This window comes from Anomalospiza imberbis, unplaced genomic scaffold, assembly GCF_031753505.1.
Source record: "Anomalospiza imberbis isolate Cuckoo-Finch-1a 21T00152 unplaced genomic scaffold, ASM3175350v1 scaffold_134, whole genome shotgun sequence".
NCBI classification, from domain to species: domain Eukaryota; kingdom Metazoa; phylum Chordata; class Aves; order Passeriformes; family Viduidae; genus Anomalospiza; species Anomalospiza imberbis.
Genome location: NW_027099739.1, coordinates 75,858 through 92,184, shown reverse-complemented (window position 1 = coordinate 92,184; position 16,327 = coordinate 75,858). Strand labels below are relative to the sequence as shown.

At 53.4% G+C, this 16,327-nt stretch overlaps 1 protein-coding gene across 1 annotated transcript in view; it reads right to left on the bottom strand.

Annotated features, from left to right (window-relative positions):
- The window catches only part of LOC137466081 (zinc finger protein 252-like), a 31,965-nt gene extending 20,100 nt beyond the window's left edge, over positions 1–11,865 (bottom strand). The window contains exons 1-2 of the mRNA XM_068177991.1: positions 11,749–11,865; positions 11,020–11,581 (exon numbers count right to left, since the gene is read on the bottom strand). Of these exons, the coding sequence (XP_068034092.1) occupies positions 11,020–11,581; positions 11,749–11,865 (679 nt within the window). The remainder of the gene's footprint in view (positions 1–11,019; positions 11,582–11,748) is intronic.
- Positions 11,866–16,327: the final 4,462 nt, after the last annotated feature.

Below are 16,327 nucleotides of genomic sequence, written 5' to 3'. Positions count from 1 at the left end.
CCAATGCCAGTGTTGTGAGTAAAACACTTCTAGAATCAATCATTCCCCAATATGGGATGGTGAACAGGATTGATTCAGACCAAGTGTAAGGCCGTCTGAAGCCCCCACTTGTCGCCCTGATTTCTTAGGATTTTCTAAAGCCTTCTGAATTTACATTCTTGTAGAGAACTTTCTCACGCCACTTTCTGTAAACAACCTCTTGTTTTGCATTCTTTCTTAGAGGCGGAGAAATTTGATAGACTGGTAGTTTGTCCAGTGTCGTTGGAGAGGTGGCACGTTCACCTTCCAATCCACTTGCACCTTTTGAGAACTATAAATGATTGGAGTCAGAAAAAATAAATTCGTCTCTTCATGGTGACCAAAGCTGTGGTGCGTCGTTTTTCCTTGTGTCCTCTGGTGACACCCACTTTTGCCTACCGATTGCCACGAGGAGAAACCCCTTCCCCCCCTACAGTTCCGGCTTGGAGAGAGCAGCAGTGCAGGTGCAGTTGCTGCACCATTACGTTAGCTGTTCCGAACAAGGCCTGGCAAGAACTTGGCAAGGAATTGGCAAGGACTTGGCAAGGAATCGGCGAGGACATGGCATGAACCCCGCAAGGAACGGCCTACTGCATATTTGCCCACTCTCCTTTTGAAGCTGAATGAACTTTTGGGGTGACCCTAGTGGTCTCTCACTGAAGACCTCTCATCTGCCCCGTTACCACTGTGACAGACGGACAGAGATGGAAAACACATCTCCCAAGGACTGAGACTGAGAACCCTACCACAGGGAGGGGGAAAACCACTAATGACACGACCTGTTCTTCTTCAGTAATTTCAGTGGACTTATTCTTCATTGTGTTTGTCCTGCTTTGGTGGTTTCAGTGGACTCACCTATTCCCCTGCAGCAATCACAATAGACTCTCATTGTCCTGCATATTCCCCACTTTTTTCCTCCGTGGAGTATAACTGGACCCCTGAGTTGACCAGAATTTTGAAGACTTCCCCGACACAACCAGACGGATCCCCATCGTCCGGACCAGTGAGGATCTCGCCTGTGTTGGTAGCTATTCCCATCCCCCTCTTTTCTCTCTCTCTCTCTCTCTACTTTTATCTCCTTTCTGATCCCCACTATCGCATTTACTGCTTTGGCCCCTAATAAAGGTGCATTTGTTGGGATTAACTGATAGTCCCTTGTTGTTTGCCTTTTTGCACTTTTGGGATCAGTGAAAAGAACCATCACGACACCCCGCACAAGCGGATCGTGACAACAAGGAGCTCATTTCACCTCTAAAATATTACAAAAAGTTGTGCAAACCCTGGGAGTAAATGGGAATTACACACTCCATGGCATCCACAGAGTTCTGGTCACACAGAGAGGATGAATCAAACTCTTGAAAGAGCTCTAGATAAGCTGATGATTGAAACCCAAATGTCATGGATGAAATGTCTCCCTTTGTCCTTATGAAGACTTACAACTCATCCCAAGTCAGATCTGGGGGTGTCACCCTATGAAATGACGTTTGGGTTACCCTTTTTGACCTCACCCCAGAGGGTTGCCACCTATGAGGAAGGGGAAGCCAATGCCAAGAAATATGTTATGTCTATAGCAGAAACCTTCGAAGGGCTAAGACATAAAGGGGCAATTCCTCAAACTACGACCTCAGTTTCAGAATCCATAATATTAATCCCGGGGATTGGGGAATGATCAAGTCATGGAGAGATCAGCCTTTAACTCCTCAATGGGAAGGTCCCTTTCAGGTACTGCTCACCACCGAATCAGCCGTGTGAACTGCAGAGTGGGGATGGACTTATGCCAACAGAGTTAAAGGCCCAGCAGGAAAAACACAAAGAATCGACTACATATAACATCCAGACCAGGTGAAACAAGATTGAATCTCAAGCAGAGACTGAAAGACAACCAGAAAAACACCAAGACGCCCAAAGTCAAGCTTCCACCAACCAGTTTGAGAACTGTCTTCCTGTTTTAATGGGTGAGAATTACCAGCACCTGTTGAGGGGAAGTAAACAAGGGACCGTAAGAGGTAATGGGACAGCTTCTTTAAGAAAATAAGACAAAGGAAAGAGGGCAAGACCCCTTTGTTCGCTACCAAGAAGACTCCATAGCCCTGCTGTGGGTAGCAACCCCGTAAGCATGGTAATGTAGGGACAAAAGGCCATATTGGACCACTGTCATTCCCCAGCTGTCTTTGAATACAACAGGGACTGGAGGGCGAGACCGAGGTGGCCTCTGGACCCCTAAGATACACTGACTATGGGTAGCAACCACATAGGCATGATAGATGGGAGTCAAAGCCATTCTGGACCTCTGATAGGCCCTTTTGTCCATTCCAAATAAGTGTGTCTAAGGAAAACCTGAGATTTTCCTCCTGTTCCCACTGTCCTTGCCCACATCAACAGATGCTAGTATGACTCATTCAAGAGAGAGAGAAATTTTTTTACTTAATTTTTCCAGCAAAATGACTTGTAAAAACAGAAAACAGGGGGTTGTTACAGATGGGTAATCCTATGGTTGTCTCTCACAATTAAGGGGTGAGTATTAAGTAGATGTTAATAGAAGTTGTGTAGGTGTATAGTTATCTTTCCCTTCCCCTTTGCATTGTTATCGTGGGATGCCCTCAGTAGTCAGGGCATTTGGGAGGGTCAGCTTGTTGCTATGGCAGTGCCTGAGCTCCAATCAAGCTGTAAGAAAGTGATCTCCACCACTGGACAGCGAAGGAGGAGTGGATTGACAAGACTTTGGGAGGGGCTGGAGGTATAAAAGACAGAACATCCATTTTGTAGATGAGCACATGGTGACTGAATCCTTTGCTCCTGGTGCTGTATTCTTTACTTTATTCACTCGTCTGTTGTATTTTGACAAGGTCTTAATAAAACTATTTAAATTATTGAAAGTGAAAATTGTTTCTCACATGGGGTTGGGGAATGTGGGGCAAGGTTGTCCACACTGGGTCAGACCTCAAGGTAAAACTTCTCTGACCTGGCCAGCCCTCCTTAGGAGTGGCCCTACATCAATATCAATCACAGAATGCTGCAATCACCTCTTCTCTAAAGAGAACAGTAATAAAGACACGCTTTAAAATGGGAATACATATTTCTTAGAAGCTCTTTGAAATGTTTCTCCATAACTGTAAAAGGAAACCTTCTTAATGAACTGCATTAGAGCAGAGGGAAATCAACACACAGCCATGGCTTCTCAGGACTTGCTTGATCCTAATGAGCCCCGTGGTGCATTTGGAGCTGAGCCCTTGAAACTCAGGGCCTCAGAGGAGATTGCACAAACCTTTGCAGGAGTCAAAGTAAGAAGAAAACCACAAAATGTCTCAAAGAATTAATGGGTGCCACTGAGGTCCATCCCCAACACAGGTTCCTCATGGACTCCTTGGAGGAGAGAACTGGAGGCCAGGATGGCACAAAAACCTCTCAGAGACTCAGTGTGGAAAGGAAAATCCAAAGTACCTTAAACTCCTGGAGTATCTCAAAGCATCAAGGAGCCCCACTGAGTGTCAGTACAAAGCTCTCAAGGGACTCATTAAAACAGATAATTTCAGGCTGTGACTGCACAATCTTTCTCACAGAATCTGTATCAAAAGGGAAACACCAAGTACCTTAAAAGAACTGAAGCACCTTGAAGCATTCATGAGACCCACTGAGTGTTGTTCCTGACAAAGCCTCTCCAGGGACTAATTACAGCAGATAATTGGAGGCCATGACTGCACAAAGCTCTCAGAGACTCCAAGGCAAAAGCCAAAGCCAAAGTGCTTTGAAAAACCTGCAGTCCCTGGGAGCATGAAGGAGCCCCCAGGGCCATTCCTGAGCAAGGCTCCCCAGGGACTCCTTCCAGCAGATCCTTGAGGCCACTGGGATGTGGGCTAGGGGGGGATGCTGAGGGCAGGACAAGGGGCTGACAGTGCCCAGCCTGGCTGGGGCTGTGCCAGGAGGCCCCAGTGCCTCAGGACAAGGTGTCTCCTGACAGCCCTTGGTGGCACAGACCCTGTTGTGCCCCAGGGCACCAAGACTTGGCTTCTCTTTGTCCCCACCTGTCATCAGTGCCTCCAGTTCTCTGCTCTGCCTGGGGCCTGGGGACACTTTCTCAGTCGTGTCCCTCAGTGGGACCCATTAAAAGTCAAAGAAACTTTGGAGTTGGATTCTGACTTGGAGCTCTGGAGAGGTTTCTGCAGCTCCCTCTCAGGGCCTGATGTTCAGGGCCTGAGCACAAAGCCCCAGAGGGTCATTAAAGTCCTTGTGCTGTGTCTGTGCTGCTGAGCTGGGCCGGGCTCCTGGCACAGAGGGTGATCCTGGTAAGCAAGGAGAGCTTCAAAAGCACATTTCTCTGGATGAGCAGCTCTTCTCCCAGCCCAGCAGGGCTGGGGTACTGCCTGCAGCCAGCCCGGGCACAGCACAGAGGCACAGAGAGCTTCCATCAGTCAGGGCTGGGAAGGTGCTGAGAAGTGCCTGGGGCAGAATCCCTGGCAGCCCTTGGCACAGGAACCTCTGGCTGCAGGACAATGCAGCTGCAGCTCCTGGAGTGATCTCCTACAGCTGGAACATCCCAATGCCCACAGACCCTGTGAGTACAACTCTGAGTATTTCTGGTGCAGTGCAGGTGGAATGCTCATGAAGCTCTGATATGCTGAGGAGTTCTGATCTGTCATAGAATGTTTGCAAAACAAGGATTTTGATTAAAATGAGGAGATTTCCTAAGACTTTGTATTCTGTTTCCTACTATTGGAGAATGGCAGGGATGGAGGGATAAATATTAAAGGATGTTTATGAATTATTGATAAGAATTTTGACAAGTGCCTGAGACATCCAAACTGTTACTTTTAGTGATCAATAGGGTCACAGTAGATCCCTAATGTGCCTTCAGCCACTCTGTCCATGGACAGCACCAGCATCACCTCTGCTGGAGCCATCAGGCTCAGTCTGAGCTGTCCTTGCTCCAAGCTGCAAACAGAACCTGCCCCCAGCCAGTGCCCTGCAAACAGGCAGGGTTCTGTCAGGCCAAGGAGAGTGCACAGAGATTTGGGGTCTGTGAGTGCTGGCAGGGAGAGATCAGGCACAGGGAAACACCTGCAGGAGGAAAATCCCCAGGAAGCAGAGAGAAGATCAGGGAAGGAGAGAAAACAAAACCAAAAGTGCTGTGGCAGGGAGAGTTTAGAGATGTCCAGAGGATCCCCTCCAGTGCAGCCCCTCCCTCTGAACAAGCCCCCTCCCTCCTGTCCCCCCAGCCCAGCCTCTGCCCTCAGGGCTGGGGCTCCAAGGCGTGCAGCCCCTCCTGTGCAGGCAGAGCTGCAGCAGAGCCGTGGGGCAGCTCTGCAGCCCCGGGCCCAGTTCCCTCTGCAGAGCACAGGGCTGGGAGCAGCTGCCCGGCACTGGGGGCTCTGGGAGGGGGCACAGCTGGATCAGGGTGACACAGCTGTCCCCAGTGCCCGGCTCTGGGCAATGCTGTCAGTGCAGCCAGGGAAGGAGCTGCATCTCCCTGCATCCAGTGGCATCAGAAGGACACTTGGAAGTCTCCCTGAGATTTCAGTCCAAGCTGGGAGCTTCAATCCGGGATGCAAACCTATCCCAGAGTATCTCTGAGTTATAAGATTGATGGGGAATGGCAGAGGTGTTCTGACACTGAAAATGCTGCTGGGTTGGTGAAATGAGCAACGTGAGACCTTGGCTACAAATATGGAGCTGGGCTGGGGTGGATCCATCTGTCTCAGTAGCAACATAGCGTTTTTAAAGGAAACATGAGAGTGTGAACATCCTTCATTTGAAAAAGTGAAAGCCCAGAGAAACTCCAAAGAGAATGAAGTGACAGACCATCTCCCTTCAGTCTCCACTCATAATCTTCCCTCAGAGAACTCTGTTCTACCAGAGGGAGGCAGGAATGTTGAGTGTTTCTGATATCCAAGAATAGCAGGAGAGACATGGTGGGAGCTTAAAATGAAAACCTCTAAACTCTTAAACACAGAAGAGTGTCCGTGTGTGTTACAGAGGAGGGTGTATGGGAAATGGCTTTGGTTTTGGTTTCAGGTATCTCCTCTAACTCTTCTCTGTCCTTTCTCCATGAACAGGTGCCCATGTGCAGCCACAGCCAATGTCCAACAGCAGCTCCATCAGCCACTTCCTCCTGCTGGCACTGGCAGACACGCGGCAGCTGCAGCTCCTGCACTTCTGCCTCTTCCTGGGCATCTCCCTGGCTGCCCTCCTGGGCAACGGCCTCATCATCAGCGCTGTAGCCTGCGGCCACCACCTGCACACGCCCATGTTCTTCTTCCTGCTCAACCTGGCCCTCAGCGACCTGGGCTCCATCTGCACCACTGTCCCCAAAGCCATGCACAATTCCCTCTGGGACACCAGCACCATCTCCTACACAGGATGTGCTGCACAGCTCTTTCTGATTTTCTTCTTCCTTGGAACAGAGCTTTCCCTCCTGACCGTCATGTGCTATGACCGCTACGTGTCCATCTGCAAACCCCTGCACTACGGGACCCTCCTGGGCAGCAGAGCTTGTGCCCACATGGCAGCAGCTGCCTGGGCCAGTGCCTTTCTCAATGCACTGCTGCACACGGCCAATACATTTTCCCTGCCCCTGTGCCATGGCAATGCCCTGGGCCAGTTCTTCTGTGAAATCCCACAGATCCTCAAGCTCTCCTGCTCCAAATCCTACCTTAGGGAACTTGGGCTCATTGTGGCTAGTATGTGTTTGGTGTTTGGCTGTTTTGTGTTCATTGTTTTCTCCTATGTGCAGATCTTCAGGGCTGTGCTGAGGATCCCCTCTGAGCAGGGACGGCAGAAAGCCTTTTCCACCTGCCTCCCTCATCTGGCCGTGGTCTCTCTGTTCCTCAGCACTGGAGCTATTTCCTACCTGAAGCCCCCTTCCATCTCCTCCCCATCCCTGGATCTGGCCCTGTCAGTTCTGTACTCAGTGGTGCCTCCAGCCCTGAACCCCCTCATCTACAGCCTGAGGAACCAGGGGCTCAAGGCTGCAGTGTGGAGACTGATGACTGGACAATTTCAGAAACATTAAACTGCTGGCCAATTTCTGCAAATCACTTGAAATAAAACTCATCCTTGATACTTCTTGTTGGTTTCATTTTGGAAATACTTTTTCTTTGTTTTCCTTTCTTAATTTGTCCACAAGGAAATGACATTGTTTTTTGCCCTTTCTCATTTTGTTTCTCTCCACCTTCCCTGTGGCTATAGACTGTGTCAATGAGGGGCTGCGCTCTTGGTGGCTTTAAAGGAACTCAAGGATCTCCCAGCAGAGTTTTCTGCAGAGATGCCCTTCTGTTGCCTTCTCTGGAGCTGCAGCAGCAATGTCTGTGTGCAGAGCTGGGGGCAGATCAGTGCTGGCACAGCAGCTGTGCCCAGCAGCAGCAGCACTTGGTGTTGCCAGTGCTGCTCCCGTGGCCCTGCCCCGCTGCCCTGGTGGCCCTGGTGTTGCTGCAGGGCCTGAGTGCTCTCGGGGCCGGGCACAGTCCTGGGGGTGGCAGTGCCGGGGCTGCAGCAGGGACAGCCCATGGGCACTGCTGGGGCAGCGCTGACGCCTCAGGCCAGGGCCTGGGGGCTCCAGGCTCCTTGCCCAGGCTCTCTCAAGGACACGGCCAGGCCAATGCTCAGCACAGAAAACCCCCGTGAGCAGCCCCAGGCTGGCCGTGGGCAGGCTGGGGGCACACAGCATGGCTGGTGCTCTGCAAGGGCCCTGGGGGAGACGGGAAGGAGCAGCAGAGCAGGGGCTGATCCATCCCCAGTGCGCTGGACAGCCCAGGGCAGCGTCCCAGAGCATCCTGATGGAGCTGCCAACAACATCCCCCCTCTGCAGCCCTGGCCTCTCCCCCAGCTCACACAGGTGCCGCGTCCTTGCAGGCACAGCCACGGAGGCACTGGCTCAGGAGCCCCGTTTGCATTGCACACAGCAGGCGGGAGCACCCCCATGCTGCTGCTGTGGGGACATGAACCTGAGGGAGCACAAATGCCATCAGCCCCTGGGGCCAGGAAGGGCTGGGGGACGCCAGGGAAACCACTCAGCTTTGTCCTGGCCTCTGCAGCCAGCCAGAAAGTTTGTTCCCATCAGCTGGGAGTTTCCTGTCCCACTGCAGATGCTGCTGCTCAGAGCCAAGGCTGCCTGGCAACCACCCCCAAACTGCCCTGAGCATTTCCTTGGCTTCACCTTTGGTTTCTTTACTCTTCCTGCTACAAATTTTTTCTCATTGCCCACCCCTGTTCCCTCCCCTGCAAAGAGCCCATCCCTGTTTGCCCTTTCCTCTCTGGCCCCACTCCCCATTCCAGTTCCTGACTTGGCACCATGGGAACGGCCCCTGGGGAGCAGGATCATCCCACAAGTGCTGCAGGAATTGTCTGCAGGCTCCTGCAGTGCCTCGTGCTGCTCCCTTGCCAGAGGCACCCCAGGCCAGGGGGGCACATCTGGGCTGCTGTGTCTGGCTGTGGGGCTGCCTGTTCTGGGCAGTGAGGAGGGGCTGCAGAGGCTCTGCAGGACTGACAGGATGGGCTTTGGGGCTGTGAGGAGAAGCTGAGGAACCTGGGCTGCTGGAGCTTCTGAAGAGGAGGCCCAGGGCTCCTCCTGCAACTGCTCCCAGGGTGGTTTCAGAGAATCACAGAATCAGCAAGGCTGGAAAAGACCTTGGAGATCATCAAGTCCAGCCATTGCCCTGAAACCGCCTTGTCTCCCCTGAGCCTCCTCTTCTCCAGGATAAACAACCGCAGCTCCCTCAGCTGCTCCTCACAGGACTTGTGCTCCAGACCCCTCACCAGCCTTGTTGCCCTTCTCTGGACACGCTCCAGCCCCTCCAGGTCCTTCCTAAATTGGGGGGCACAGAACTGGACACAGCACTCGAGGTGCTGCCCAACCAGTGCTGAGCACAGGGGAAGAATCACTGCCCTGGTCCTGCTGGCCACACCGTTCCTGATCCAGGCCAGGAGCCATGGGCCTTCTGGGCCACCTGGGCACACGGATGGCTCATGTCCAGCCTGCTGTCCATCAGTCCCTGCAGGTCCCTTTCTGCCCGGCTGCTCTCCAGCCACTCTGTCCCCAGCCTGTAGCGCTGCAGGGGTTGTTGTGTCCAGAGTGCAGGACCCGGCACTTGGACTTCTTAAACCTCACCTTGTTGGATTTGGGCCCTGGATCCAGACTGTCCAGGGCCCTGTGCAGAGCCCTCCTACCCTCCAGCAGATCAACACTCCCTGCCAACTTGGTGTCACCACGGTTCCAATGAGGCCCCAGAGTGTCCCAATGGTCTCCATGATTCCATGAGGACTCCCAGTGTCACAATGTCCCTTTGCTTCCATGGGACCCCTTGGTGTCACAAAGTCCTTGGATCCTTAGGCCTGGCAGTGTCACCATGGATCCTTGGTTCCATGAGGTCTGGCAGGGCAGCAATGCTCTCCTTGGTCCCACGGTGTCACAATGGCCTCTTGGTCCCAAGGGACACTGTTGTGGTCTGGGGTGGTGGCGGGCACAACTTTCCCTGAGAGTGTTTTGTGCTAACGGGCAGGAGCCACGAGAGCCCCAGCACACACACACACACACACACACACACACACACGGAGCAGCTCGGCAGTGAAGACACGGGAGGGTCCGGGCATGGAGCTCCAGCGAGGGTTTGTGAGGGTCTGACGCTCAGCGGTCCAGGGGTTAAAGACAAAGACAAAGGAGGGTTTAGGGTATAAATGCAGGGAAAGAGGGGGTGGAGGAGAGCATCAGGGATCTGAGGGTTTAGGGGTGGTGCACAGGGAAAGGGACTGATAGGGAATGCCAGGGTGGATAGGCGGGGACATAAACCAAGGGGAAGACAGGGAAGGGAGAACTTGCTAGAACATGAACATATGAGGGTAAAAGGGGTAGGAAAGGCCAACGGGTCAATGGGGAGGACAGAACTGGGACAAATTAACACAGTGCTGTAGAGCACCTTGGGGGAATCTTCTGTCCTCACCCTGAGCTGTGAGGGATGCCCGGAGCCTAAGGTGCATTTCTCCAGGGGATTGCTGTTGCCCTCTCCCCAGTAAGCTCGCAGGCCTCCACAAACACACGCTGGAGATGTCTGGGGCCGTTCATCATTTCTCTGCTCTCCAGCACCGAGGCAATGGACTCTGGCACAGCTCTGAGCTCATGCCCGTGACAGCCACCCCTGGCAATGGGGCTCCATGGAGCTGCTCTCAGGAAACACCCCAAGAGTTGGGGAGTGCCCCAAAACTGCCTCAAGCATGTGAGATACCCCGGGATCTCTTCATGAATGTAGACTATTCAAAAACTCACTCAGTAATGGGCTCCCCCTATCTTAATCATCCCCAAACTTTGGCTGTCTCATTCCAGACTCCAGTCCACCTCCCCAGTCCCAACCCATCCCACCCATGCTGGACATCAAGATCCCCTTCCCAACCTGGATTTCCCCCATTTCACACTGCCCAAACCCCATCCCACCCATCCTGCCCCACCCAATGCCCATCTCACCCCTCCTGATTTGCATCCCACTTTGCCCACTCCCCTTCCAACCCAATTTCACCCTGAGAAGTAGTGGAATCCAGTAATTTTGGGGTAGGATTCAGTAGTTTTCAGTGGTATTGAGTGGTTTTGTGGTGACAGATCAATACTTCTTGTCATTTGGAGTGCAAAGAAATAAAGACCACTAAACCAAATTCCTCCAACCCCTCCCATATCCTTCCAGATGTCTCCCAGAATCCAAGATTCCCCAAAACACAAGTAAAATGTGAGGCTTTAGATGCCTTTGATGAATTTGTTGATTTTTACCCCAAATTTCTGTATTTTGAAGGGAGGAAGATAAAAGATAATTAGAGACAAAATAAAAGGAACACCAGCCACTTCCCTCTGTGTATCAGAGGAAATGTGGGTCACCAGGGCTCTGCCCAGCGTGGGTCCTGCAGTGGGGATGGAGCTGGAGCAGCGCACGAAGCTCTTCCCGCACTCGGGGCACTCGCAGGACGTCCCTTACCGGTGCCTCCGCTGGTGTCGGGTAAAGAACGAGCGGTCTGAGAAGCTCTTCCCACACTGGGGACACTCGTAGGGCCTCTCCCCGGTGTGGATGCGCCGGTGGGTGACAAGGGTGGAGTTGTGCTTGAAGCCCATCCCGCAGTGGGGGCAGTGGAACGGCCTCTCCTCGGTGTGAATCCGCTGATGCACAAGGAGATGGGAGCTGGTGTGGAACCTCTTCCCACACTGGGGGCACTCGTAGGGCCTCTCCCCAGTGTGGAACCTCTGGTGGACAATCAGGTCGGACCTGTGGCTGAAGCCCTTCCCACATTCCAAGCACTCGTAGGGCCGTTCCCCAGTGTGGATCCTGTGGTGGCAGATCAGGTTGAAACTCTTCCTGAAGCTCTTCCCACACTCCAAGCACTCGTAGGGCCTCTCCCTGTCATGAGGCTGCTCATGGACCACCAGCTCTGAGCTCTGGCTGGAGCTCTGTCCACCTGCCTGCCCCAGGGTGGGTCTTTCCTCCTCAGATCCCAGTGATCTGCGTTTGCAGCCCCTCCTCGTGTGGCATCTCTGGGGCTTTTCCTCCCCGTTGGGTTCCTGCGCCGTGGAGCCGCTCAAAACGGCCTCTTCCACGAGGTTCTGTCCTGGGGATTTGTCCTCCCTGCTCTCCATCCTCAGCTCCTGCTCTGGGGGAGGAAGGACAAGGAGAGGATGGGATTTGCCTCCGTGCCACAGGGAAGGGCAAGGAGATCCCCCCAGTGCGTCCCCAGCAGGACGGCACCGGCAGCAGGGCTGTCCTGCAGCCAGGGCCGTGCTGGGCTGGGAGATGGAGCAGGAGAGAGGGGGAAAGGGGCACTGACTTCCTCCTCACCTGCCTGAGGGTCCCAGGGCATCTTCCTTGCAGCCTCCTTCTCCTCCATCCAGCCAAAGTTTGGGAATGGGAAATCCTGGTTTGGGGAAAAACAAGGTGTGAACACCTTGCGTTGGGGATTCCTCCTGCCGAAATCCATCTCCAGATGTCTCCAGGTGTCCATAAAAACCTCCAAAAATCAAGAGTGAATAAAAAAAACCAAAAAAAGCAGGGGTGTCCCATTTGCAGTCTGATCCCTCTGGGGTTCTGGTGGTTCCCCGTCTCAGGGCTGCAGGGGATCCCGTGGGTCCTGGGGATCCCCCTTCTCCAGGGTCCTGCTTAGGGATGCTGGGGGGTTTTGGGGTACGAGGGTCCCCCTCTCCAGCTTCCCCCGGTCCAGGCACTTGAGGCTCCCCCCTCTCCCCACCACCCTGTCCTGGTTTAGGGCAAATTTGGGAGAAAACGCCCAAAGGGGGTTTTCGAGAAAGCAGATTCAAGCGACCCCTCCCCCAACCAGTTAGAGAAAAGATTTCCTTGGAGAAAAGTAGAAAAAAACTGTTTATTTAACAGGCAAAGCATTCACCAGCACAGAAAATGAACAATAGTAAACAATACAACCTGTTGCCGCTCCAAAAGAGATGACAAACTCAGAAAGTCCCTCTGTGGGCTGCAGCTCGGCTCACTCCGTCTCTGATCAGTCCCTCCGTGGCCCAGGCCCGGCCCGGTGGGCCACAGGTGCGAGCTGCCAGTGCTCTTCTGGTGCTCAGTCCAGAGCAGGTTTAAACAGCTCCAAAGAAAAAGAAAAACCACCATCCAGGGAACTTCCCTGCCCCAGCGAGCTAAAAACTAACTAAAAGCAAAGGAGAGCTCTGTCCTGCTGCCTGTCTGCTAGCAGACAACTGATACCTTAGGTTTAAGTTTTTCTGTTCTGTTTTGCTGTGCAGCTTTAGCTTTCTATTAAGTGTTACTGTGATCTTTTCACAGGGTGGTGAAGACAAAACAATCCTGTTCTAGCTGGAGAGTCAAGGACAATCTCTTCAAACTTCAGGCCCAAAGCACAAACAACGGGAAAAGAGGAGGGCAGGAAAGCAAGCCAGCAAGGAGGATGAAACTTCATAATTTGAAGCTATTAATTGGGCAGTTAAATCCTGTATGCAAATGGACTAAAACTTATAAAAATGTGAGATCTCATGAACAAGCCCTCTTTTGCTTCCATCTTGGAGCCATCCAGGCAGAGCCACGACTGTGGCTCCGGCACCGCCGGGGTGTGGCCTTTGAAGGCACTTCAATAAATATCCACTGTGAAAAATGCATATTATATGACTCTACACAGATATTTACTATATGTATTATGCTAGGTTGGAAAGTTATGTTGTATTAACATTTTAATAATATAGTAAATGTAGTTTTGTAATTAAGCTTTAGTAGTTAAAATAGAAATTATGTGTGTAAGGTATTCTTTTATTAGCTCAAGAAAAGGAGAAGATAATCAAGAAATTCTTCACATGGAGATAACAATTACAGAAACCCATAAATTTTCCAGAGGAGAGGAATGTATGGTTTTCCTTATCAGCAGAAACGAACTTCTTCAAGCCTGACTTAGACTGGAAGGCGCCTGGGGATTACAGAAAATTTCTTGACAAGTACCAGATGGATTTCTTGTTTTAAATAAAATATATGCATATTCATAAAGTGTTTTGTATATGCAACAGATTACCCTCCTTAAGGAGTAAATTTTCTTTTAACGGGGTCCTTTTCCTGGCTCACTTTTGTCCAGAAAGAGGTACCCAGCCCGGGCTGTAACTCTTTGCTGCTATTGTCTCATTAATTGTCCTAACTCTAATTGTTTAACCTTTATTACTACACTTGTATTATTTTTATAACCATTTTATTTTTATTTTTATTAAACTTTTCTAAATTTTTGAAACAAGTGATTGGCGTTTATTACATCCACTTTATTCCTCTTGGCTCCGTCTGGCCTCTGCTCCAGCTCCTTAAGGCATCACAGCAGTCCAGGAGCCGGAATGTGGAGGAGCGAGTGCAGCTCCTGGAAACAAACTGCGCGCTTCTTCCTGCCCCTCTTCGCTCTCAGAACCAGCCTTAAAGGTGCAGAACTCATTTCGGGCTACACGGACCAATGGGGGCACGGGCACCGCGAGGTCACCCCAGCACACGGCCCTGTCAGGGTCAGGGGGTCCCGTCCCCGCCTCATCTCCGGGCTGCCGGGGGTCCCCCAGCTCCGCTATCGCCCCTTCCCCTCTCCCCGCCCCGGGGGTCCCACGCTCCGCAGCCCCGGCTCTCACGGGGATCCCCAAAACCAATGTCCCGCCCTGTCAGTACCGGGCCAGCCCCGCCTGGACCCCCCGGGACCCTCCCGAGGGCGATCACAGCTCCCCTCCCCCGGAAAAAGCTCCTCTTAGGGACGCCCGGAGGGATCCGGGGCCGGAATCTGCCGGCTCCGAACACTCTCCAGAAAAATCCTCCCGGAGACCCCTCGATAGAGGCGGGGCGAGCTCGGCCTCCCCCTCCCCTGCGGCTCGGGGCTGGGGGCGATGCTCCCGGGGCAGGGGGTGCTGCAGACCCAGCGTGCGAGCGCTGCGAGCGGCGGGATCCTCCCGCTCCTGCTCCTGCTGCTCCTCCTCCTCCTGTCCCTCCTCTTCCTCCCGCATCCCCTCCGCTCCCAGCCCGGAGCTCCCTTTCCCACCCCTCTGTCCCGGGCCGCCGCAGCACCGGCTGCTGCGTGGGGGCAGCCCCCGATCGGCCCCAGGGGTGGGCAGGGGGCTCGGGGACCCCCCCGGCGCGGATCCGTCCCCCCGGCCCGAGCCCGAAATTCCGCTCCCGGGCCCGCGGGGCTCTGCGGGTCCGCCCGGCAACCGGTGAGTCATCGGCGAGGAAAGCGCTGGTTGGCTGGAAATTGTCCAGCGCCTTCTCGGATTGGCTGGAATTGTGAAAGGCGCTGCGCCCCGCGGGTGTCCCGGGGAGCTGCGGAGTCCGGGCCGGAGCCTTTCCCTGTTTCTTTCTGTCTCTCTGAGACCTTTTCCCGATTGCTTTCTCTCTCTCTGAGATCTCTTTACTATTTCTGTCTCTCCCTTTCTCCTTCCCATTTCTTGTTCCGTCCAATCTATGTTCAGTCGAATCCGCACGTTGCGCTCCCATGCTCTCATTTGCACCTTCACTGGGGCAGAGGCGTCTCTCCCTCACGGGATCGTAACCCGCGGGCAGGGTCCGTTCCCACCCCAATCGTTCCGAGATTCTGTCGGGGACTCGCTTTCCTTTCCTCCCTCCCTCTGCCTACAGCCGGGGATGTGCTGGGAAATGTCCAGCACAGCCACCTTTGCTGCGTGCTGCAGGAGCCCACGGAGCTGCTGCACCTTGTCCCCTGGCCCTGCACAGCTCCTTGGGAGGCAGGGCAGGAGCAGCACCCTGGGAGCCTCGGGAATGCCCCTCTGGGATCCGTGGCACACACTCCCAGGGGCTGGAATTCCAGTTCCCAGCCAGGAAAAGATGTTCCTGCCCTTGAAGGCAAAGCTCTTAAGAAGGGGCCAAAAGCCAAGTGCAGCAAGATCCTACAGTGACATTTCACTGCCAGCCTTCCTACCTTCACCCATGGTTGTTGTAGCTCCTGCACTGGGAATTAAATCAGGGCAGGGTCTTTGGTGGCAGCTGCCCTGGCTCAAGGGAGACACGGAGAGAGAAACAGAGCAGGCAAAGAGAGGCAGGAGAGAAAGGGGGGCACAAACACAATCAGCTGAGAAGGTGGCACTCTGAAAACAGAACTGCAATGGACTGAAATGAATGGGACAGAAAGAAATAATTTTTAAACTTTATTTCCTATCAAAATACAATTTCCTTCATTTCTCAAAACTTCCTCCTGCTGTCATTCAGCAGGGCTGTCAGAAAGTTCTTTGTTCTGAGTGGATGTTCCAGGCTGCAGCCACAAGGAAACAGGGAATGGGGACTTTCCTGCTCCTGGGGAGTTTGACATCCTCGCTGAGGAGAGGAGGAGGCAGCAGAAGGAAAGGGCAGCTGGGCTTCACCTTTCCTCAGGGAAGAGGGGATTTTTGGGACTATGACATCACAGAGTTGGCTGTGACATCAGAGAATGGGCTGTGACATCCCAGAGCAGGCTGTGGCATCACAGAGGGGCTGTGTGACATCCCAGGAGGGCTGTGTGAGGTCACTGGGTTGGTCACTCCGCCCCAGCTCCCCCTCACAGTTTCTCCCAACAAGTCCAATGCTGTTCATGCCCAGCGGGGTCCCTGTCCCCCGGTATCCCCCTGGTCCACCTGGAGCCACAGCCCCCAGCAACGGATGTTCCACAGGATCCACCCCAGAGCCTGACATGGGGAAAAGGGGCCAGGGCTGTGTGACCAGGACATCAAGGACGTGGATTATCCAGGTCCCTGTGGCCTGGGTTGGGTTCCCCAGGGCAGGAAAGATGTCTGGCAGCTGGAGCAGTGTTAGGGAAGGGCCTCCAAGGTGGGGCTGGAGCCCTTGGGCTGTGAGCAGAGGCTGAGGGAGCTGGGCTTGTC